Source organism: Takifugu rubripes, chromosome 14, assembly GCF_901000725.2.
Source record: "Takifugu rubripes chromosome 14, fTakRub1.2, whole genome shotgun sequence".
Taxonomy (NCBI): domain Eukaryota; kingdom Metazoa; phylum Chordata; class Actinopteri; order Tetraodontiformes; family Tetraodontidae; genus Takifugu; species Takifugu rubripes.
The window spans coordinates 6,313,673-6,336,675 of record NC_042298.1 but is presented as its reverse complement, the minus strand read 5'-3'; the positions used below and the strand labels follow the sequence as shown (position 1 = coordinate 6,336,675).

Sequence of the window (23,003 nt, the reverse complement as noted above, 5' to 3'; positions counted from 1 at the left end):
AAAAAACAACGTGTATTTAAGAAAATTGAGTTATATTCACAATTTAGTGTCACTACTAATAAAATCACGAAAATACACAAGAACCGGTGATTTTTACCACAATTTAAATGAGTCACACATCCTGTGGTGCTGCAGTAATACACATTTATTGTCACATTTATGATACATAAAACAGCACTTAAAAAAATACATTTGTAAACGTTAAAAAAAATACTTTGGTACCTTAGCGTTTGTTACAATGACTTTGTGCATTTTACATTGTGAGAGGAAGTTTACATAGTATTTTACGTGGCGGACTAAAGGTAAAACTTTTAGTGTGAGTGACCATTATGGAATGCAACGCGATACTAGAAAGTGTTCATGTACAGAGGCACATCGGCAGTGATACGCTGTCTTCTTCAGAATTTTTCCAAGTATGGCCGGCCATCGAGAAACAGATTTCATCAGACAAACCGCTGGTTCACTTTTGTTGATTGTATAACTTTAGTTGGAATTTCCACATCTTTTTCTAAATAAAGTGCAAATCTGGCACAGATTTATGACATAAACCTATATAAGACAATTTCAAAATTCACAAATTATACAGAAAAACAATTCACTGACAAAAAAAGGGAGATTAACTCCTGGTCCGAGCTGAGTATCAGTAAAACAGTGGCTGAGGAATTTGTCTGCATTACAGCTGTTTTAACACCATTAATAGACAGTAAATCTGGTTAAGGAACAAACTGAAGCCTTAACTGTTGGTTTACTTACTGGAAATGAAACACATGGCAATTACATTAATTATTGAGTGTAAAAGTCTGTGCTTGAAGTCTAAAATTAGTTTTTCTGAAAAGAAACACTTTGAACTGTAACACGGAGGGAAACATTCTTCAACTTTACAAAAAAATCTCAGGCTCACAAGGCTTGAAAATTTGCTGAAAAATACAAACAATGGATTCTAAATTTTTTTACTAAGTGAGTACCATTTTTAAAGAGTTTCTTCTGATAAAAGTGTGAAATTCTGCCCTTTCGGTAGTTTCAGAGGCACTAAATGTGATAGAAAAACTCAAAATATAGCAAAACATGTTGAGTGCTCAGTGTAACTACAAAAATGACTCAGTCTCAGTTGTGCTACATTCTACTTTAGTCATGTTCCCTTTTTTAGGCAAGTCAGTCAAAAAAGAGAATAAAAATTTCCCAGAAAGGGTCATTTTTTCCCTGGGGGTTTCTACAGGAAGCTGTCTTCAACCTCAGGTGTCCCAGATGATCCCAGCAGCGCGTCCCTCTCGCTGGTCTCCTCCAGCCTGTCCTCCTCCGGCAGCGTGTCAGTGGAGTCGTGCACAGAGTCGGTCTCCTCCTCTAGAGCCAAAGAGCTGAGAGCCGGAACACAGATCACCGTCACACCGTGAGATTAGTAAACCGTTATTAAAGGTCAGTAAACACAAGCTCAGTGACACTGAGGGCAGTTGAGGTGGAATCTGTGATTTAGATTAATAATTCAGTTTATGGGGGTTTGGAATGCTTGACTGTGGATCCTGAGTCTAGCCTTCTGGAGATCTAGATAAAACATTTATTGGGTATCAACATTGGCTGCATGTTTAAATGTGATAAACTCATTGATGCAGCATCTCAAGGCTCAGAGCGTGTTTGGGGTGCTTTTGTTAATATTTCGGTCTCGGTACCTTTCAGGGCTTTCTGAGGGCACGTCGGTGAAAGCTTCCTCCGGTTTGGGGTCTGGGATGGGAATGATGTACTCGTTAAAGGAGGTCACCCCCTCCTGAACCTCTGCCTCGTTTCTGAAGCGCCTGGTGTTCTGGTTGTAGGGATCCGGGAAGTCGGAGAGTCCAACCAGGGAAGGGGAACCGAACGCCGGGTTGGCGATCGGAAAAGGCGAGGAGAGTCGAGGTTTGGTGCGTGCCACTGCGGGGTGGTCGCTCTTCAGGAAGGTTTCATTGACTTGGCTGTATTTCTGTTGGACACGGCAATTTTGTGGCTTAATCACCAGGCGGAAGACTCAAAAGACAAAAACTTTTATGCTCATTTACAAATGACTGTTATTTAACAAAATCATATAGCCTTCTTAATCTCCAATTATTGGATTTTCCCAAAGTCCTGCATAGTAAAAGTTATGCTTCATTCGCAGAGTTGTAAGACTTCCATTAAGCTGTATATGATCAGCTGCATATATTAAGAATCTGAAGGATAATTTGATAAACAATACAATTGAAACATACTTAATTTACAGAATCGTGTTCTAATCATGTTCAAGACTTAAGTTAACTAATATACACAATAATACACAATAAAACAGTATTTACTATATTTTTATCTTAAAGTTATGGAGGGTAAGAAACTAGCTGAAAGCTGAAGCCATATAAAACAATTATATACGGTGAGGACTCAGAAAGTCAATGTCTGAATGAATTTCTGGCCTATAAACAGCCACTAGGGGGCAGACAGGTTGACTATCAGTTTTTCTCCAAAGTCACAGAGAAACAACATTTAAATAAAGAGTTTGGTTATTTTATTTTTTTTAGTGAGAAATGAAATGTTGGATTTATGACAAGCTCCAGGGTAAAAAGCAGTTTTATGTATAAACAAAGTACCTTTTTATAGCTGTCTGTCAGCATATCCCCCACACAGTGAACCAGAAAGGAAAAGTCGGGCCTCTTCTCAAACGTCTCGTCCCAGCACCTCTTCATGATCTCATACCTGCAAATGTAACCGCATCACAATTAGTTCCTAACTCAACCACTTTGTGACGGCTCTGTGTGCATCACCGGACACTGGGATGGTGGGATTGAAGCGGGACTCACACTTCGTCAGAGGCGTGAGCGGGCTTGGCCATTCGGTAGCCTCGCTTCAGCGCGCTGTAGAACAGCTCATTCATGGGTAGATCCGGGTACGGCGTTCCTCCTGCGCAAAACATTTCAAATCTCATACAAGTTGGAAACATGCCGGGAAACTCAGCGAAATGGATGTGAACTGCCGTAAATTATGGGAAATTAATTTTCGTTTACTTCCCAAGAGAGACAAACATATTCTATGATGAATGACTTTTATTAGTCCAGTGACAGATTGGGAAATGAAAATAGAGAATCTTTCTTTCCCACTCACAGAGGCGGAATTGTGAGCTTAATTTTTACCGCCTTGCTCCTATGTAATAAACCGTCGCCTTTGGAGGAGACACAGAAGTTCAGGGGAATGTTGGGGGGAAAAAAAGCTATATGTACCAAGCAAATGCTGATTTTATTGTTATAAACTGTGCCTAATGGGATGAAGACTCAAGCAAACGGTTATGGAATCTGAATTCATATTTCAGAGCTGCTTTGGAAAATTGGGTTTTACCCATGTCGATCAACGAAGAATTCGGAAAGGCCTGAGTCTTTACTGAGAAACATGCAGCCCATCAGGTGCAACCAGTTTAATGTGACCCAGATATGCGATTAACGGGGATGAATCCCTCCTTTGTGTCAGCCAGTTCTTGTCAGGATGTTTTTTTTCCTTCACTTTTTTCGCTTTTGTTCCTTGTGTTTATGTGTGAATCTGAAATGGATCTGAACTCACCCAGCGTGAAAATCTCCCAAAGAAGAATGCCGTATGACCACACATCACTCAGGGTTGTGTACAGGTTATGGAAGATGCTTTCCGGTGCCATCCATTTCAAAGGCAGAAATGTCTGTGGAAAATTAGAAAACATTGTTCGAATGTGTTGATTTCATCATTTATTTCTGTATCAGGTTCAATTTTTGCCATTGATCGGGGCAACACTTACGCTGCCTTTTGAGATGTAGTTGGAGTCGTGCATGATGTCTCTGGCCAGGCCAAAGTCACAGATCTTCACAAGTTTGCCCTCACAGATCAACACATTTCTTGCCGCGAGGTCTCGATGGACGCACTGCGGAAAGAATGAGCTGAATATTGTTTCCACACCTGAGACTTCATTTCGTTCATGCATCAAGGCCAAGGTCATGGTAGAGCTGTTTGGGTACATGGAATGCTGAGCCAACTGGCTGGTAGCAAATTGCGGAATAACTGAATCAAATCCACATGGACAGTGACATGATTATGGAGTTCTTTTCGTCCCTTACGTTCTTGGAGGCGAGGAACTCCATCCCTTTGGCCACCTGGTAGCTGAAGCCCAGAAGGTCGTCGTAGGTCAGAGCAGGAGAGTCGCTGATGACCAGGTCCACCCTGCCCCCACCTGAGCAGAGGAGAGCCCACAAACACCAGAGGAAGAAGAGAAAGCGAGGAGCGTCACACTGAGGAGTGGATTGTCTGGTGGTCGAAATTATTGCTATCCTGTGACTTCACGGACTGAAACGTTTAACATCCGACAGCATTTGATACAGTCGGCCATCAAACAGGCACAGATTCGCGACAGCAAAACAATCTTTCTCTGCTTCAGTTTGCACTATATTCTTAGATTTTCAGGGTGATCTTCTATTGCGAAAGATAAGCAGATCATCAAAGTTCTCCAAGTTCCCCTCATCATAACTTGCTTTTCTGTATTTACTGGACTGAATTCTTTACAGTTATGAACACTTTCGACACAGTCAAAAGAATTATTGCCCTTATAAATGCACAGAACCTTGCTCTTGGTAGAGGTCCTGCTGGTAGGGCGACTCGTACGGAGACGGTTGGATGTCTGCATACTTGATGGTGTCCATCTGCTCCTGCATGGGAACGTAAACTGCAGGCTCGTCTTTACTCATGTCCATGTATCCTCCATCACTCTCGCTTCCAAAAGACACATAGCTGAAGAGACAGATGAAGGGACAGAGGACGCAACTCCATTAACGCACAGCTCCTGATTCACACCAACTTTACAGGGAACTATTTTAACAACTTTCTGATAGTTCTCACCCTTTCCTCTGGCTGAGGGGAGTACTCCCTCCTGAGATTAGACTGCCGTCATCTTGGTTTTTGTCCAGGTAGTACTGCAAAAAGGTGTGCTTGTTCCTGTGCAGGTAGTCCACCAGGTCACCATAGCGACAATACTCAGTGACGAGATACAGAGGTCCTGATTGGCAGAAGAGAAATTATGGGTTTTTTAAAAATTCAATTATAGCTACCATTTCCTAACATTTCAGATCATATTTTTTAAATCTTTTAATGTATTTTTACTGTATCTTCCCTTTGCCTGATCAAAATCAAACATTACATTTTTGGTTAATACATTTATAAATAGTATAACTTCAGCAAGCTTCATTCAGTATTCTGCTACATGTATCTGACAGAAGTGCATCCAGAAATATTAGCCAGAATGCACCAAAATTGCAGAAAAAAGTAAACTACACATGAAGAAATGCAAACCTGGATGCTCATCAGTTACAATACAAAAGGAACGTGATGGTTTTTGTTTTGTTTTTTTCCATAAAAGGTAAAGGAATCTTTAAAATTCTGTCAAATAGAAAGTTGGCAGGCAAATAAAAGAGTGACTCATACAAGTAAATGAGAAAAGGTCTAAAAATTAGACAGGTCAGGTGCCTTTAATGCATAAAAACCATCAGGATCATGACTGTAATCGTGTTACTGGTACTGGTACCACTGGGGCTGGTCCTACACCTCACCATGTTTGGTGCAAGCTGCCAGTAAGTTGACAATGTTGAGGTGAGGCCCCAGGTGACTCATGATCTTCAGTTCTGACATCAGAGCCTGGGTCTCGCTCCTCCGGGCCGTAGCTGGAGGGACAGAGAGAAGGAGGGAGAGCAGAGAGAGAGAGAGAAAGTGAAAGAAGGGTCATTGTGAGAGAACTAAACGTGCCCACATCAACTTGTTCCTGCCAAACTGCTTAACTGACCCCTTGGCTGCACCTCAAACCGGCCTGGCAGTCCAGCTAAAGCTCAGCAGGCTCTCAGTTCTCACAGGAACATGGCTCTGATGCCACAATGTTTGACAGCTATGCATGTGAGGAGTGGATTTCTGCTGTTTTCAAACGTCTTACCCTTCAGCATTTTCACTGCCACTTTAATGCTGGATTGGGAATGCGAGAGTCCGTGCGCGGTGGCCTCGACCACCCTGCCAAAGGCTCCTGATCCGAGCGTGCGACCTGAAACACGGAGAAAGGCTCAGTAGGACGCGGTGTGAATGGAGCACATGGCCGACCTGAAAGGGAGAAAGGAAAACCTTTCCCTTCTGTTGAAATATTAATCTAAACAAATGTCATTTCCAGGAAGCCAGGATAAGAAAATTGGCTGGGGCAAAGATCCGATCATGGGAATTTTCCTGCCTGTGTGGAGCAGCTGACCAACAACAACACATTCTTCACAACAAAAGCTGTTAAAAGCCTTCAAAGTGAGGTGGGATTAGAGCCAAGACGTGAGGATTAACAAACCCCGTTTAGTATTCCAGCCTGAGCTGCAGCAGAGAAACTGCTGATGACCAGCGTTATGGAAACAACAATGTAACATTAACACACCCACAAAGCCATTGCTTTTCCAGATTTGTGTAATCCGACACAACTACCCCGATTTTACGCGATCTTCATATGTAACGTTCAACACTACAGTTACACTCGTTTCTTTACTGCAGGATCCTCAATCATCCACAAACCCTTTTTTCCATGCTACAAATTGTTGTTTTCAATATCATTGTTATTAATAAATTATTATTATTATTAATAAAACCATTGTATAACATGCCTGTGCCACAGCAAATATTAACAGGGTCATCTGTCCCCTCATGTCTCACCCAGAACCAGGTTGTCTCGTGGCATTTCCCAGGCCAGGTCATAGGGCAGGTGGATGGGGTCCACGTAGATGTACTCGTGGCCGTCCTGGCTCACCGACTCGATCACCTTCCATCTGATCTCATAGCGCGGCTTCTGACAACATACAGCAGACGCGCACGTGACACCCAGAAACACCAGAAGCCTGTTTCTCCTTTCGGAGGGAGCGTTTGAATTGTCTGCTGAGGGGTTTCTTACCTTCTTCCACACAGCGATGAGGATGATGATGGACATGATGATGATGGGCACTAACGTCAGGACAACAGCCAACAACACCACCTGGGAGAACAGAGCTGCACCAGGCAACAAGTACAGTCGGAAAACACCTTCAATACCAGCCTCCATTTCAACATTTCCTTATAATTTACCATGTTTCTAGATAATAGTTCGATGAAATAGTATTTCTGTACCATTCAAAATCCAGGGGACACTTACAGCTGGACACCAGTTTGACATCCCTGAAGTCGATGAGTCCTTCTTGGTTGGTAGTCTCGCAGCGGACGGTGGTGTGCTGGGGTTTAAAGAAGGTCACTTGGCTCCGTACCTGGTTGGTCCGACGCGCCTCGGTGACGCTGGTGTGGATGCTCAGCAGCTCTGGATCTGCTTTGAGCTGCTGCCACAAGCTCGTCTGGTTGTTGCACCTGCAGAGGAGGGTCGATCCGATGCAGCAGGTTGGGGTGGAACAAGAATATCTTTGAGTGCTCAGCCCCCTGGTGTCTGGTCCACAACACTTCACCGGTAATGGCCAGACTCACTTCAGCATGCTGTCGCAGCTGTACCACTGGATGGTGGGGGTCGGGACCCCCTCGGCCACACACGTCACCAACTGCTTCTTCCCAGGGAGGTGGTGGTCCGTCAGGTCTTTAATCCGAGCGAGAACTACAGACACAGACGGTAATATGGGCTGTTACCCTACAGAACATCATCAGGAGACCTGGAATATTAAAGGTCTTGGTCTTGTTTTGAATTTAGAAGAGCTACAGTTCCCATCGCTGAACAACGCTGAGATCAAACGTAAACGTCTTTGATCAAATCAATCATGACATCAAAGTTGCGTCACCGCTCTTCTGTTACCAGCACAGATGAGACAGCGGGAGGCTTTACTGCTGCACCGATGATTAAAATAAATGACTCTAAATATAAGATTTATTGTTTGGTGACACATGAAATAATAAGCAATGTTTTTATAATCAGCAGTGGTTATTGGCTGCTTTACATTGACTTAAAATCAAAGAAGGGACCCCTTTAATGGAATAAAATCCTTACCTTGTACTTCCAGGGCAAAGGTCACCTCCTTCACATCATCTTCATTTGTGATGAGGGCCGTGTAGAGACCCTTTTGCTCTGTCCTCACCCTCACCAGGGTCAGAATGGTCACATACCTGAGGTGGAATAACAATGGGAAACAAAAGGACAAAAATATGAAGAGGCCGACTGCTCTTGTGCCTGTCTCAACTCATATATATGGCTGTAATTATTACTCTTTTGGCCATGTTTCCTAAAGGAAGCTGTTGTGTGACTTTTTTTTCTCCTCAAAGATGTGTGTGTGAGTTGTGACAGGCGTGCTGTGTTTATGGTTCCTGTGTGATGAATGATGGAGCGCGGCCCTCTGGAGGGTATTGTGTTTCTCCGTGGAGAGCTTATTGGTGATGGACAAGAGCTTGATGCCTCTGGAGGTTGTCTTCCTGATGCTAAATATTTACATGCGTCAATTATTGCGAGCACGTTCTTCGGTATGAAGAGAATTTAAAGGGCGGAAGGTCAACTCCAGGGCCAGGGAGAATGTCTCACCTGATTTCATGCTCTTGTCTGATTATGATGGTTTTGTCTCCCCTGACCGGGGCACCGTCTTTCTTCCAGCGGATCTGAGGGGGAGGGTAGGCTTCGATTTCCACTCTCAGCTCAACGTTTTCCTGCAGTTCAGCGGTGATGTTTTGTTTTTTAGTAGATTTCACAGCCACAAAGCCTCTCTCTGCAGAGGAAAGATCATCTAATTGTCATCATACATTTGAATTTGGGGCAAAATGAATCAATTTGGGTACTGTAAATGTTTCGCCACTTGGGGGCAGCAAACACAGACTGACCATTTCATTAAGGCTATTAATATTATATATATATTAACGCTGCTGTTTAGTTCTAAGCATCTATGCACACTAAAATCACATTGAATTATATAAGATTGCTTATTATTTAGTAGTATTAATAAAAAAAACTGACTCTGAGGCGTAAACAACATTATTCTTATTAAATTCCTTAGACAGCAGCTAAATACTCTTTACTGAACAGCTGCAGCTGACCCTCTGTGTCCACTGTGGGCAAATTCTCTATTTTCTACCCAAAAACAACATTAATTATCTCAATGGAGCGTAAGTCATTCAAGGATGTCTTTAAAACCACGCCTTGCTGCAGATAGAATAAACATGTGCACTTCAAAATAAGCTTCAGTCACTGTCAAAGGGGAAGAAAGAAGAAACGATCAGCATGATGAGCCCTGCTTTTATTGGCTCCTGACCTGCACCTTGCAAGAATATATATAATTCTGGATCCAATGTAGCGGTTGAATTCAAAGCCTATATATAAACATTTCCAGTGCAGTTGGACTTTATTTGCAAAAACCTAAAGCTAGTACCAATGCCCCCCTAAAATTTAAGGCTTTATTTTTTTAAGGTACAACTCAGGGCAACCACACCATGCACTATTACTTATTCACTATCAACCAAAATGAATTTTAAACAGAAATAAACAGAGGGCAGATTAATTTCCTCCCATAGAAACACCTCAGTGCACTCAAAGGTCTAAGGTTTATATAATAAGCAGTCTCTTCTCTCTAAAGGAAATCTAATAATAATCATCTAGCCAGCATCCGTTTGTTTTACTTCAGTGTGTTTTTTCTCACCCAGAACAGTGATGTTGACACTGGCAAAGGCCTTCTGGTCCTGGGTGCTCTCATGAGCATGGCAGACGTAGGTTCCACTGTGGGCCACCGTAGCATGAGGAAAGACCAGGCAGGAGCGCATGGTTGTGGCAGAGAGGACCACGGTCTCCGGCTTATGCTTAACAATCTTGAAGACAAAAGGACATTTATGCTTAAATCTGCATGTTCCACCATAGGTAATAAACCAATGAATCAACCAGAGATGTGCTGAACTGATTGTTGAACTGCCATAAATCATGCTGTGTTAGGAAAATAAGGTGTGTCCCGACATCTTGGATTCATTTGGGCCCAGCTCAGGAAGCCTCAGAGCACTGGTGAACAAAAGCACTTGTTCTGCTCAGCGCCTACTCACGTCTCTGTTGGGGATATCCCAGGAAAAAAGCACCAGCTCCACTCCTTGCACTGTGCAGTTCACTGTCAGCGGTTCGCCTTGCTTCAGGACGGTCTGGGAGGCATTCACGTAGGCGTCGATGTCCTCTGGGACTGAAGCAGGAAGGAGAGGTGGTCAGGATGACATTTATTAAAACAATGTGTGGAAACCTCAGGCAACCAAGCAAAGAGCTAATAAAGATGGAAATCAAGATTTTTGATCAGTCATTAATTAACGCCAAACTTCTGCTTTTTAAAAACTATATTTCACCACTTCCTTGTGTAAATAGACAGTGAGGAAGGGCCACACACAAATAGAGGAAGCGTTTTGTCTTTTCAGATCAGGTGTTTATTGACTTTATTCAACTGAATAATTAACAGGATGAAATATTTGCAGCTGTCTAATGCACTGACTGGTTATCTGCATTTGATATTTATGGTTGAGTTAATACAAAAATACATTTGTTAGTTGTTCACACATGAGGATACATGAAAAATGTGCATTTTTATGTGTGGAAACTGAACATTTCCTCAGCCCTTACCGTGAATGCTGTAGACGTTGAAGGCCTGGGACTCTTTCACCTCCCCGTTCAGCTCTCCCCGACACACATAGGTCCTGTAGTCCAGATATGCCTTGAAGCCCTCACTAGGAACATAAACCCCGTTGACGGGCAAATCGGTGTCCTTGTCATAAAGGGTGACCGTGATGTTTGGATTAGTGACCACGCAGGGGACCGTGCTTTCACCGCTGGTCTTCGTGACCATGCCGTGGGAGCTTTCAATGAACCACACCTCAGGGTCTGAGGAGAGAAACGTCTCACCATCATCATCATAAACAGAACGCATAGCTCACGAGTCTTGTCTTTAAAACTGTGCTCTGTGCTCATTTGTATGTGGTATTTTAATGTACTTTGTCCTGTTTTAATCATTAAATAATACATTGTTACATTGGAACATGTGTCCCTGATGAAATCAAAGCGGCAGACTGTTTATTCTGTGATATACCTTGTGGTATCTTCTTGTGTTCATTAAATAATGAGATAAATGACATGATATAAAGTTTATATCATGTCATTTATCTCATTAGTTCTGTGTCTATTACTCTGATCTCTACTCTACTAAGTTCTAACTCCGTTTCCAAGACTGCAAAAATGTGCACGTACTGTATATAGGATCAGTTGGGGTTGGGCTTGACTGTAAATGAGGTCTTGCAGAAAACTAGCAAAATGTAGATGTAATCAGAGTAATAAGACCATCAGCAACAGCTGCTACTCTTGTCTCACATATTCGGTCTCACCAAGCCTCATTATTCTAGATTAGAGACCTGAAAGGGGCTCCAGGAAGAAGGTCGTAAAATGTAGTTTGGGAATTTAACAACTCAAATAATGCCTTACCCGGAACAAAAACAGCCACTTCTTTAATTTCTCCAGTGAGCTGCTCTCTGCACTGATAAACCGCCGTGTTCTTCCAGTCCACGTGCCATAATGTCAAAACGCTGGCTGTGCTGTTGCTCTGCACAATTTTGTAGTTCAGGTCACTGCTCTCTGCCTTCATTTGGAAGAACGGCACATCGTCGCTCTTCAAGTCCCAGGTGGTCTCTGATGAGCCGGCACAGGTGAGGGACAGGGATGATCCCTCAGCCAGGATGAGCTGTTTCTCTTCAGGTACGATCTTCAGACAGCTGACAGTGGTGCAGGAGGACAGAAGAGCTGCATTTACACAACAACAACAGAAAGGTCAGAATGCAGGGCAAAGAGACTGCAGCGCGGGGTCAGAGGTTAAATCAACAACACATGCCACGTCCTGCTCTATCTCTAAATGATGAAGGAAAAAAGCTGTCTGAGGTGGACATGTGGGAGGATAATGATGGCACTGACACTGACAGATACATTCAGAATGATCGGGGTCATTGTAGAAGTGTTGTAGCGTCATCTATCTAGCCTCTGCCTCTTCTCACAGCCTCGTAAATAACTTTAAATCCACAAAAGATCCCAGTTTGGGCCTGGAGAGGGAAATCCTCACCTGCAAGTGCGACTGTCAGGTGGAGCACAGCTGCTCTCATAGCGGAAGCCCTCAGCATGCTGGATCCTACTAATGGGAGGGAGGAAAAAAATGGTTAATCCTCTGTCAGGAAAACTGTAAAAAAAAATACAGCAAAAGTCGGCATGAACCTAAAAAGCTCAAACAAAGGTCGACTGGTGGCAGCAGCCGGTGAACTTCTCTCCCTAATCTTCTGAACATGATGGATCCATCCCTGCCCTGGCGAGCTCCCTCCAGTCAGGCTGAGTTTGAGTCAAGGGACTAAAGCGCGATGGCTGTCAGAGCAATCACCCTCTAAACAAAGTCAGTGACATAAAACCGCATTCTGCTCATGCTAAAGGAAACAAACGCGGCATTTATATGGTGCCACGTCGCTTTCTTTAGCGGATTCTGGTTGGCACGCAGATTCGGAGGTGCAGATGCAGCTCCCTCTGGGAAATATTTGACGCCTCGCTGCACCAGGACAGAGCGACAATGTCTGGTTCTTTTTGTTCCCGGTGCACCGGTATTCTGACCGCCAACAAACGGGTCACTGTGAGCAGCTCTGTAACACTCGCTGGCAACAATGCTGCAGCCAAGCCGCGCTGTGCCATTAATTGGTTTTGGTGTAAACAAAAGTGAAAATGAGGCCATTCACGGACGCTGCTGATGAAGGCAAGACACTCAATATCTGAAATTGTCTTCCCTAATGATGGCATATCATGTTGCACAATATCAGCATTTATTCAAGAGGGACGGAGGTCAAAGTTGCCCAAACACTTACTGTAATATCCTCCCCTCCCTAACATTAAATGCCATCAGGCTATTTGACCGTAAGGGGACAGACGTGGAGATGTAACAGGGGAGGAATGGTTTGTTATTATGTTTGGGGGGGGGGGGGGGGTGAAGGCCTGCAGCACACACAGGCGTCTGGAACCAGTTAGGATGGATCACAGGCCTGCACGCGGGTGAGTGGGAAGGAGAGGGCGGAAGAGAGCGGCTTGGGAAGAGCGAGGGTGGAGGAGGAAGAAAAGGCAGCAGCCAGTGGAAAAACTGTGAAAAGGCTCTTACGAAAGCTTGCTCGATTTCCAATTTGATCATTCAGAGCCAAACTATTTTTGGTTATTTTAAGAAGAAGGAATATGTTTGTGATTTGGGAGAAGCAATTGTGACCTTTATTATATCTAAAACTAGCCTTTTTTAACATAACTTTATACATTTTCTATATTATTCTGGTCCAGACACGGTTGATAAATATAGGTGTAATAATAATAAAATTCTGCAGCGTGAACACATTTTATCTGTTTGGTTAGTATCCCATGATTGAGTTTGTTATGATTGTTTGTTTTATAATTGTGTAGCTCCAGTTGATGTATTTTATATAAAAAGATGAATGTTTGCCAAAATTCTGAAGTGAAATGTTCTTATTTTGGATTTTTATGGAATGTGGGTGCTCTTATTTAGGATTATAGATAATTATCATCATTATGAAAAGTTTTAACATCTTCTCATCGATCGGTGTGAGTTCATCCTGCCTGTCCTGTCGATCTGTTCCAGTTTTTATAGTGGTGGTGTCTGACAGCTTCTCCTGAGCCAGAAAGATGTTGTTTCAATGAAATAACTGCCTGTAGCACTTCCGTTCCCAAAATGAAAAGCTCTCGAGTCGATCCAAAAACATTTCCTCCCCGGCCTCCTGGTTCTAATAAAATATGGCGCAAGAGTGAGACCGAGAGACAAGAAGAGAGACAAGAAGAGAGACAGAAATCTGTATGGCAGATAATGCTGAAACACATATGGGCACCAGAGTGTTGCACTCCAGCCCACAATCTTCCTCACCCAGAACCAGTATACGCATAAACATGCAGCCAACTGTGTGTCACCGCTGCTTGTGTACAGTTCACGTTCCCACACTAGTCCCATGCAACTTTCCCAGGACCACGATACACTTGGGATTCTCCCACTTGGGATAACAGGAGCACTGGGGTCACTTTAGCCCCGGGGGAGGCCCTTTCCATAAGTGAGTGGAACTGTCAGTGAGGAAGCCGTACATCAACGCTTGCAAGTGCCAGTAACCTCGGTGACTTTGAGCGGCCACAGCCGAGCGCAGCGACGCCAGAGGCATGTGTCACTTGGCACCGCAAGGACAAATCAATGTTATTGTGACTGGCAGCTGATGCCATTTTATCTCTGAGAGATTGTGGAAGGCAACTAAACGATGGCAGGATCCAGAATAACATCTGATATTCTTACAAAGCTTCCATGATTAGGGACGTGATTAAAGTGGCTCACCGAGGATAAAATAAGAGGATTTAAAGGATCAAAATCTAACATTTTCCTATCATATTTTGGTTATTATCATACTAATATGTGAAATGTGATAGTCCATGCAGTGGACAGTGGAGGCCTGCCAGTGTTTATAGAGGCGATGGCACAATAATCACCATAATGGATAAACTGTTATCCCACCATATGAGTTTTCCCACAGATGCTGGGAATTTGGTGACTGACTGACCTTTGTCAGTTTTTATAAACAACACTGCTACGTTCAAGGTGTCACCAGCTAGTCGGGGCTAAAAGGCTAAACTAGAGCAGCGGGATATACTGGGCCCACACATCGCCCCAGTTCCACAGCACCCAGTAATCCCACTGCTGGGATCATCTGTACGTGCTGCAACGGCGTGAGTTATTTAAACATCTGGCAACGATGAAGCACTGGCAGATGAGGAGGGAACTTTCTTGTGAAACACATTTACGGCCAATTGTTTGCTTAAGTATTTCTCAAAGGATGTGAAGATTGCAGTTTTGAAGGGGGTGGAGAGAAAAAGTATGTCCAAAAGCGTCTCTGACTGCAGCTGGAGAGCTCTGATTTCCTGCGGAGGGAATTTTCCTGACCTTGTGTGGGTGTAAATGTGATGCATCAGTGATGAGCAGACTACCACAACCTCCCAGGAACAGGACTGTGCACAATGAAACTTTCCTAAAGGCAGAAACAACCTGAATTAAACGGCAGAAGAGCCTAATCACAAGAAAATTAAAACAACCAAGTGAGATCTTTGCAGAAACAACCTGCTTAGAAAAAAGAGCATGACTTACCCTCCAAAAAAGAAACATCTTCATACCACAACAATGCCACATGCAGCAATAGACAACAAAGGGAGCGTGCAGACATACAGAAGGGAATTTATGGGAGACGCCACATGAAAGGAGAGTGTGGGACACGTCTTGCATCACAGACGCTGATGTTTACCCTGCTGAAGCGTACAGGAAGCTGCGATCTGCAAAGCAAACAACTCGGATTTCTTGGTCGTTTCATGCTAACAGTTGCACCCCGATAAGGCTCGCACCTGATCGGGACGTCAGGCCGAGCCTTGGTGCACCTTTACGCGCAGCATTCTCGTTGTTTTCAGGTTTTTTTTTACAGAGGTGTCATTCTATCTTGACGCTTCTTCGAACGGTCGGAGTCTGACGAGCTCTGTGGGAAAATTATGACCCAGGGTGTCTTTGTCAAAACAAACTTCCATTTTTATCACATGCCTCGGACAGATCTGCTCCCCACGATGGGACTTTCTGGCCCGCTCTGCAGCAGACCGACAAAGCACCCGCTCCTCCCATCCCAGGCGGTGTTTTTTCGTGCCCTAACCTGACCATAATGCCTGTTTACAAACTGGTGAAGGCTGGAACATCAGATCATCTATGGCCTGTCACAATATGTGAGCAGGAAATGCTTAAATATGCATCTCTGACACTGGAAGATTTCCAGATGTCTTTGGTCAGTGACGTTTGTCTTCATTAAATTCTCTCCATTCCATCTAAAACTACCCAAATGCTAGGCAGGAAGAAAACCACTTAAATGACAATATACTTATCTACAGAGAAATCCTGACCATATACAGAAAGAAGGTTGTGGATCACACAGCTTCAATGCCGATTTTTGACAATTGCCAACTCTTCATCAAGCTCTTTAGTAGCTAAGACCAGCAGAAAAGGGAACCATTAGGGTGGCAGGGCTCAAGCTGATTGGTCAAAAGTATTGCAATGTAACGCTTACCATACAACATCTGTAATTTAGTTGTGGTTGCTTGTTTTACACTCACATCTGCTTCTGAAAATGGTTTTGACTCACTGCAACATCAAAAGTGCACCGAAGGTGTCGTAAAACACGCTGGGGCGACGTGACTGAGTGAACGAGGTGTATTACAAACGAATGAATAATCGGAAAATCCGTAAAATCAAGAAGCTGCTGCGGCACTAGAGAAATGAAAGTCATTGGTTCGGTTCGGAGCCCCTGAGGTCTACGTGTAAATACGCATGTTAGACAAAGGAAGCGCATGAAGCCGACCTGAGTGTGAACGTAAGTCTAAGTTTCAATGGGTATTTTGAGAACCTAAAGAGGCTGCAGTTCCACAGCTGGACAGAGGAAAACCGCCAAAATAAAATGTGTGTATGCTGTAACTTTAGAGCTTCAAACTGCACCGAAGCCAGACAAAATCAGCATTTCCAGCGCTCAGCGGATTTTGAAACCAGTCTCTGATTTAATTTGGTTCATGTTTAGGATCGAGTCACCGTGACTGGTCCTGTCTGGGCAGGCGAAGAGTGCTGAGGCAACACGTTCAGGAAACGGCGGGTCTCAGTTCTCTCCCCGTCAAACCGAGTTGTAAATGCTGTTTGTAGTGGCAGGAGGGGATACAGAGGGTCTCTGGGTAAAGCTGGTGGTTGTAGGATGACAGCCTCAGATGTGGTTATTGTTTGATATCAGTTTATGGACTCATTTTCTAGTTATTTTGGAGCATAAATGAGGGAATTTAAATAAACTAGTAGCTGTTTTCCTCGATATTGGACCTGTTGTTGATTTTTTTCATTCCCTGCTCTGAGTAAAAACACAAACTTTCTTGTGAGCTTTGTTAGCAATAGCCACTTTTTTAGCCAAAGAGCTGGGAAAATGGGAGGGCGCCAGCACTTGGCTGCAACCCCTCCCTCCACTCACACCCACACTCCTCTGACAGAAACAGCTGAATACAATTAGGCCTAACTGGCTTTAAATTCCACTCGTTTCCCTAAACACATAAAGCTGAACTAAAGGGGGAAAGAAGGGAAATGAGGGAAGCACCGACCTGGGTCATTACTTCTCCCACTCGTACATATTTATCATGCGAGTGTTTGTTGCAGTGGCTCCAACAGCAGTTTTTGCTCTTTGTCTGCATTGATTGACATTGATAAAAAGAGAAAATAAAAGTCTGTACGTCAAAAGTGTCCCAACACCGTATAGAAGCATCCCCATGGCTTTAGCTGGAATACCGAGCGATCCAAAGTGGTTTCTTTTTTCCACTGTGTGAACTATTCTTATCTTTGAAGCAACAGGCTGTTTTTCTTTGTCCTCTCTTGCTGCACTGTATCACCAATTCCAGCATGTTTTTGTTGGACTGTGGACAGGTCCAACTGCAGAGGAGAGATCCCTGCTTTACAAGGATCTGATAAAGACCAAAACGTTCGGCTGAAAATACCTGCCTCCCCCTTCTTTCTCATTATTCACTAAATTTATATTTGTGTATATTTACATGGGGGAGGGGGGTGCACAACAGGTGTCCACATAATCAGGCTGTAGTCTGAATCAATCCTTAAAAACTCCCTTATGTTTGTTAAAATGACAGGTTTAGTAAAAAAAAACAAAAAAACTTATCCAGTCATACAACATTGAAATTTCAATTGAACCATTAAATACTTATTTCTAAATCTTAATTTTGATCAATTGCAGGTGGATCTTACCTCTTCTGACTCCCTCGGAATTTGCAAAAAACATTTAATGTGGCATTACTTTCACTTTTGTTATTTTGCCTCGTGCACAGACCGCTGGGAATGGTTGCCCAGAGAGTTTAAAGGAGCCACATATAAGAAATGGATTTAAATTAATCATAAAATGTTCCTGATATGCCAGCAGACATTAAGGAATCGTGTCCATTTGACCTACTGGTGTCACTGACAACAGTCATCCAGTCTGAATATTCTATAGTGGAATTGCAGCCCACAAGTAATGTTGATGTTGACTCTTTGTGTTTTGATCTGTTGCGCCAACTATCACGAAGTCAGTAGTGTTTCGCCTGTTACCACCGAGCTCCTGCTACAAATGCTACAGATCGCAAATGCCAGATGTTGCTAAAACCTAACATGTCGTGACAAAGTCAGAAACAAAAGATGAGCTTTGAAAGACGGAGACGGCTGAAAAAAGAGGAGGGTTTGAAAAGGGACACTGACGTTGCTAAATTTCTTCTGGACTGTTAAAGCATAATTTCACTGAATGTGGGCACGGATCATCATGAACAGAGCAAAAACATAATCAACAGACTCATCGCTCGCCACGATCACTCCTGGTAGTAGATGATCTTGCTTTATCCAGCACCCTAACTAGGAACCTCTGATGCAGTGCTCTGGACTAGTTTCAATTTGGTTGCAGTACTGGTTCTGACCACAAGCATACATATACTGTAGAATCATATGTTAAAGAAGCTATATTATAGCTTCTTTAACATATGATTCCCTGCTTAGTTATATGTAAACAAGAAGGAAGGTAAATGTTGGAGGTGAAAGAAAATCCTTATTTAAAATTTACTAGTTTAACTATCATTCAGTGAGTGATTGGAGACAATGAATAGTTGACTGAGCTCATAAACAAGCTTTGGTTTTAAAAGCCTTGTTTATGGATATTAATCTGAAAGCTAATAGACACATTGGCATTAAAGCATCTCATAAAAATTAAAAAAATGCATTAGTGCACTTAATGCTGCATATAAAACATAAACACAAGTAATTTACGGTCACTCGGGTCGTACTTGAGGTTGCTGTCCACCATCTCACCTTTATGTTTAAACAATCGCTCATTCACGTGTTTGAAGATGGAACATGTTATTAACATTTTAGGGCTAATTTGAGACTGAAGATGAGATGCAGCTGCCTGACAGCCCGGTATGAGTGGGTGGGGGGTAGATGGATGGCCAGCAGAACAGGATGCTGTGTTGCTACACTACTTCATGTTCATTAAAGCTATATGACTCAAACAAGAGTCTGAGTCCATTTAAGAAGCAATAGACGGCAGAATACGAGCAGAGAACCGGCTCAGCTCGTAAGAATGACTGATGAATAATGAATCAGCCCATCGGAGACTGAGTCACAGACTGCTATATTTAAATAAAATAAACAAGGTACGTCTCCCAACGAGGCTCTGACAGCTCCCAATGCCTTTTGTCAGCTTTATACTCGTCGCAGTCTAAACGACACCAGTGTTCACAGCGCGCTTGTGGAACAGCTGTGCTCCCCTCTCACGGACGATAAATCACCAGGGAACAGAATGGGACCAGTGTGTTTCGAAACTTTCTGCTGAAATCAAACTGTTACATTTCACCACATGTGAGCCAAATCAGAGCCCTTGGCATGTTTTCTGCATGGTCATAACACGCAGCAGATTCTTTCTCAGAGAGGCTGGCATGCGGAGAGGCCGAGCAGGCAGGAAACAGCTGATGATGAGGGATTAGGTCTGGGCCGTGCGGGAGAACGGGCCGCGGTACATACCAGCGGCCTGACGCACAGGGAGAAAAATCCCCAATGTTTCAGGAGACAAACGAGACTCCGCGCTGCTGCGTGAATCCAGGCTCCGACTTGTCAGGAGTGTTTTAAGGGTCTCGTTCAGGAGCAGCCAGCTGATGGCGAAAACATGATACGAATGCATTACGGTCTAATATCGTTGATGGCAAAAGCATGACAAGCATGCGATTTTCCAGCAGCTCATTGGAAGCAGAAGTACAAGAGGACTCTGGAGCGGAGGCGCAGAAGATCAAGGAGTTCAGCTTTAGGGGACAGATGCACAACATATGTCAGCACTGACTACAACTAGCGCCAGCTCAAATGCTCTCATATCAGTCGGGTCATCGGTCCGCACATGATGGATGTGCAATAAACTCTGCAGGAACCACACATGAGAGCAAAGTGGAAAAGCTTTCAGCTGCACAACATGCACCTCAGACAGGGAATCACTCATTCCTACTACACGTGTCAGAGCAGGTAGTAAAACCCACTCCAGTGATGAATACGGTGAGATGATTTGTCCGGTTGCTCGGGCATTCCAGGGACGGGATTCACGGCTTTACGACACAATCTTAGATAGGGTGGCTGAGGCATGAAGCCCTGAACTGGGGCTGGAATGTGTTATCTCTAAAAAGAGATCCATCAGCAAGGAGAGAGGATGCTGGCTGGCAGCGACTAACGTGTGGTCCAATGTCGAGTTTCAGTGAGCTTCTCCATGCTGCTCTGTGGAGAATATAGATCGGAGTCGCTCCTTTCAGAGACGAGAGACTGATGGTGGGGCTTTGAGGACCCCCGGTTCACTCGGGGTGACTGAAGAGGGCTGTAAAAACAAGCAACTCAGGAGTGAGGAGCATACAAACAGCTCCGCTTTAAATCCCAATGTGTGTGTGCATGTTTGTGGGTGAAAGAGACACCCTGGGATTCCTCGCTTTCGCTTCTTGAGAAGGTAAACACGGTTAAAGCATCTCTGTGTAAAGAGGGGAAAGTGGTGTGTGCCGACACACAAACCATCACCGGTGCTGTTTGAACAGGCTGCTCTCACATTGTGATTCCTCTTGTGCACAGTTTCCACTACAGGTGACTGACAAGCAAAGACGCCTTCTCACAAACGCGCAACACAGAAGAAACGACGCTAAATGAACCAGGTCCTTTTAAGTTTGGATTTGGATGCAAAGCCCACTTTACCGGCTGCATCCTCAACGCCACGGTTGCGCAACTGGAGCTTTGGCAGGGGACATCGTGCAGGCGAAGAGAACTTTCAGCACGTTGCCCAGCACATTTTCACCCATGATAACAAACATAACCAAGAGCAAACTCAGTAGTAAGGAAGCGATGGGAGCCCTTACCTTCAGCGTTGTCCTGGACGCATTGACAAGCCTCAGCTCTCTCTGTGTGATGATGTTTAGTGCCAGCGGTCAGTCTCCTCCTTCAGAAACCAGAGGAAGCGATTTCCAGCTGGTTGTCTCCACGGGGCCGCCGCTTCAGATCTATAGATCCCTCAGATGTTCAGAGTCTGAGGTTAATCTCCGTTGTCCCAGGAGCCCGCTGGAGGAGGCGCCGGTCCGAGCTCCGCTGTTTGTTTAGTCAAATCACAGCACTGAGGGGGTCTCCTCTCCTCCCTCACAACGAGGTCTGTCCCCCCACTCCTAAAGAGCGTTGAAAGCTTGTTTTAAGAAAAAAAAAAAAAAGGTCTGGAGGCGTGCACACTCAGACATGCTGCTTCCCTGACAGCTTCACACACGCAAGAGTCAGTGGTCCAACCCCACTCAGACCGGGAGAACTAGGGAGGGAATTGTGAGAGAGTGAGGTGAGAGTGTGTGTGTGTGTGTGTGGGGGGGGGGGGGATACAGAGAAAAAGCAACGATGGACAGACGGGGAGAAGCTTCAGAATGGAGGCTGAGTCCTGCTTGTTGTTCTTCGGTAGCAGCTGAGAGTCTGCCGAGCCGGACTCATTTGTTTATGAATGGAGGTGAACTGAGACAGTCTCTATTGGCAACAGCAACCTGGACCGCATCTAACCCCTCCAATAAAACAACAAACACAATATAAAGGAAGAGAAAAGTGAGACACTGGGGGATGGGGGCCTTTGGCAGAGCTCCTGGTTTTGGAAACAAACATGGAAGTTTCTCAGGAAAACAACTTCAAAATCCTCTTTTAAAATTCGGTGAATATGGGATTGAACGCTTTCAGCTTAACTGCACCTGCGTTTGATACACATTTTCTTATATCATTAGTTTTAAGTAAGTATATATACATACACACACATAAAAAGGTTAATAGTCCTAAATATGCACTTGTTTGCTATTTTGGCTCTCTCCCTAATGTTCCCTTTTCCCAGGATTAAGATGGGAATGCAAACCTGCCGCCAATGAGGGCCTTCTGTCTTTAACTAGGGACCGAGGTGGACAGCTGGGAGGAAGGACCGCTGCCCAAGTTGGATAGTAACCATCCTGTCCTCTAATTGAGTGTGCTGTAAATATAAAAGCCCTGCTAGCAGTAGTTAGCCACTCCCTGATAAGAGGAGAGCAGGATCACCCCACCTTAACGTTTACTGCACGTTTACATGTGTAATTAACACCCTGGTGCTATAAATGCACCAGGAATACATGTGTTATTCACGTCATCACTCAGACACAATAAGCAAAATTGGGGCTGGGAGTAAAGGATGGCGAGCCGGCACTGATGTGTTAAAGCTGGACACTTTAAGACCTATTACTGTGTGAGGTAAATGGGGTTCCCAGGGGACCTCAGGGGTGGAGACAGGAAGTCCCGGAGTCCTCAGAGCTGAACCCAACACACCTCTGATGGATGAAGATGGATGAAGGTGCAGAAAGACTGTTCAGTCTGGTCCATACATTACAGCTATAAAAGACAGACGGGACTGGACAGATGTCTTTCGCTCAAAGATTAAAAGTGATCGAGTTGTCTCTGAAATGCTCTATCATCAGCTCGTGGGCACATCAGTTACCCAGTATAAGCCTTGTTTTATGTCTAGGTAATGCTTCATCCATGAATCATCTTCTATTAACTGATATTTATTTTCGCGGTCTCAAAAGGGGGACATTTAATAGGTAAAAGTGCTTCTCCAACCGGAATATATGAAGACCAGATGCTTAACGGATTAAACACAACACAAGTTACATAATTCCATAACAGAGAACATGATAAGCTCTAATTAAGCAGTCTACCTGCAGAAATGGGGTTCCAGCTAACAGCTTTGTCGTCTTCGTCCGAGTCTTCGCTCTCTTCCTGCTTACACTGTCAGAGAGGACAGGCCAGCCCAACATCCCTATAAGCTATTCAATGTTTTAGCTCCTATTTATTTACTTTAGATGATTTTATAGGGACACTTTAAATAAAGACTGTTCCATTCAAGGGAAAGCAAAGAATGTTGTG

The 23,003-nt window shown here is 44.0% G+C and overlaps 1 protein-coding gene across 1 annotated transcript; it reads right to left on the bottom strand.

The window, feature by feature from the left end:
- Positions 1–124: 124 nt before the first annotated feature.
- pdgfrb (platelet-derived growth factor receptor, beta polypeptide) lies at positions 125–21,350 on the bottom strand. The gene is made up of 23 exons (XM_011610662.2): positions 20,954–21,350; positions 12,039–12,107; positions 11,411–11,725; positions 10,559–10,816; positions 10,000–10,130; positions 9,609–9,774; positions 8,504–8,684; positions 7,979–8,094; positions 7,468–7,591; positions 7,148–7,353; positions 6,911–7,005; positions 6,676–6,808; positions 5,930–6,034; positions 5,556–5,666; positions 4,849–5,005; positions 4,574–4,740; positions 4,074–4,186; positions 3,758–3,880; positions 3,550–3,661; positions 2,799–2,898; positions 2,589–2,694; positions 1,665–1,951; positions 125–1,355 (listed from the first exon to the last, which is right to left on the bottom strand). The coding sequence occupies exons 2-23, from the start codon at positions 12,094–12,096 to the stop codon at positions 1,211–1,213; spliced, it is 3,309 nt and encodes a 1,102-aa protein (XP_011608964.2). The 5' UTR covers positions 12,097–12,107; positions 20,954–21,350; the 3' UTR covers positions 125–1,210.
- Positions 21,351–23,003: the final 1,653 nt, after the last annotated feature.

Bases quoted from the DNA above. Each gene is read 5' to 3' on its own strand.
- pdgfrb (XM_011610662.2), bottom strand. From the start codon at position 12,096: ATGCTGAGGGCTTCCGCTATGAGAGCAGCTGTGCTCCACCTGACAGTC. The intron at 10,817-11,410 runs GTAAGGCATTAT...TTCTCTCCTCAG, and splicing joins AGTGGCTGTTTTTGTTCCGG to ACCCTGAGGTGTGGTTCATT. The intron at 4,187-4,573 runs GTTCTGTGCATT...TCCTCTGCTCAG, and splicing joins GGACCTCTACCAAGAGCAAG to GTGGGGGCAGGGTGGACCTG.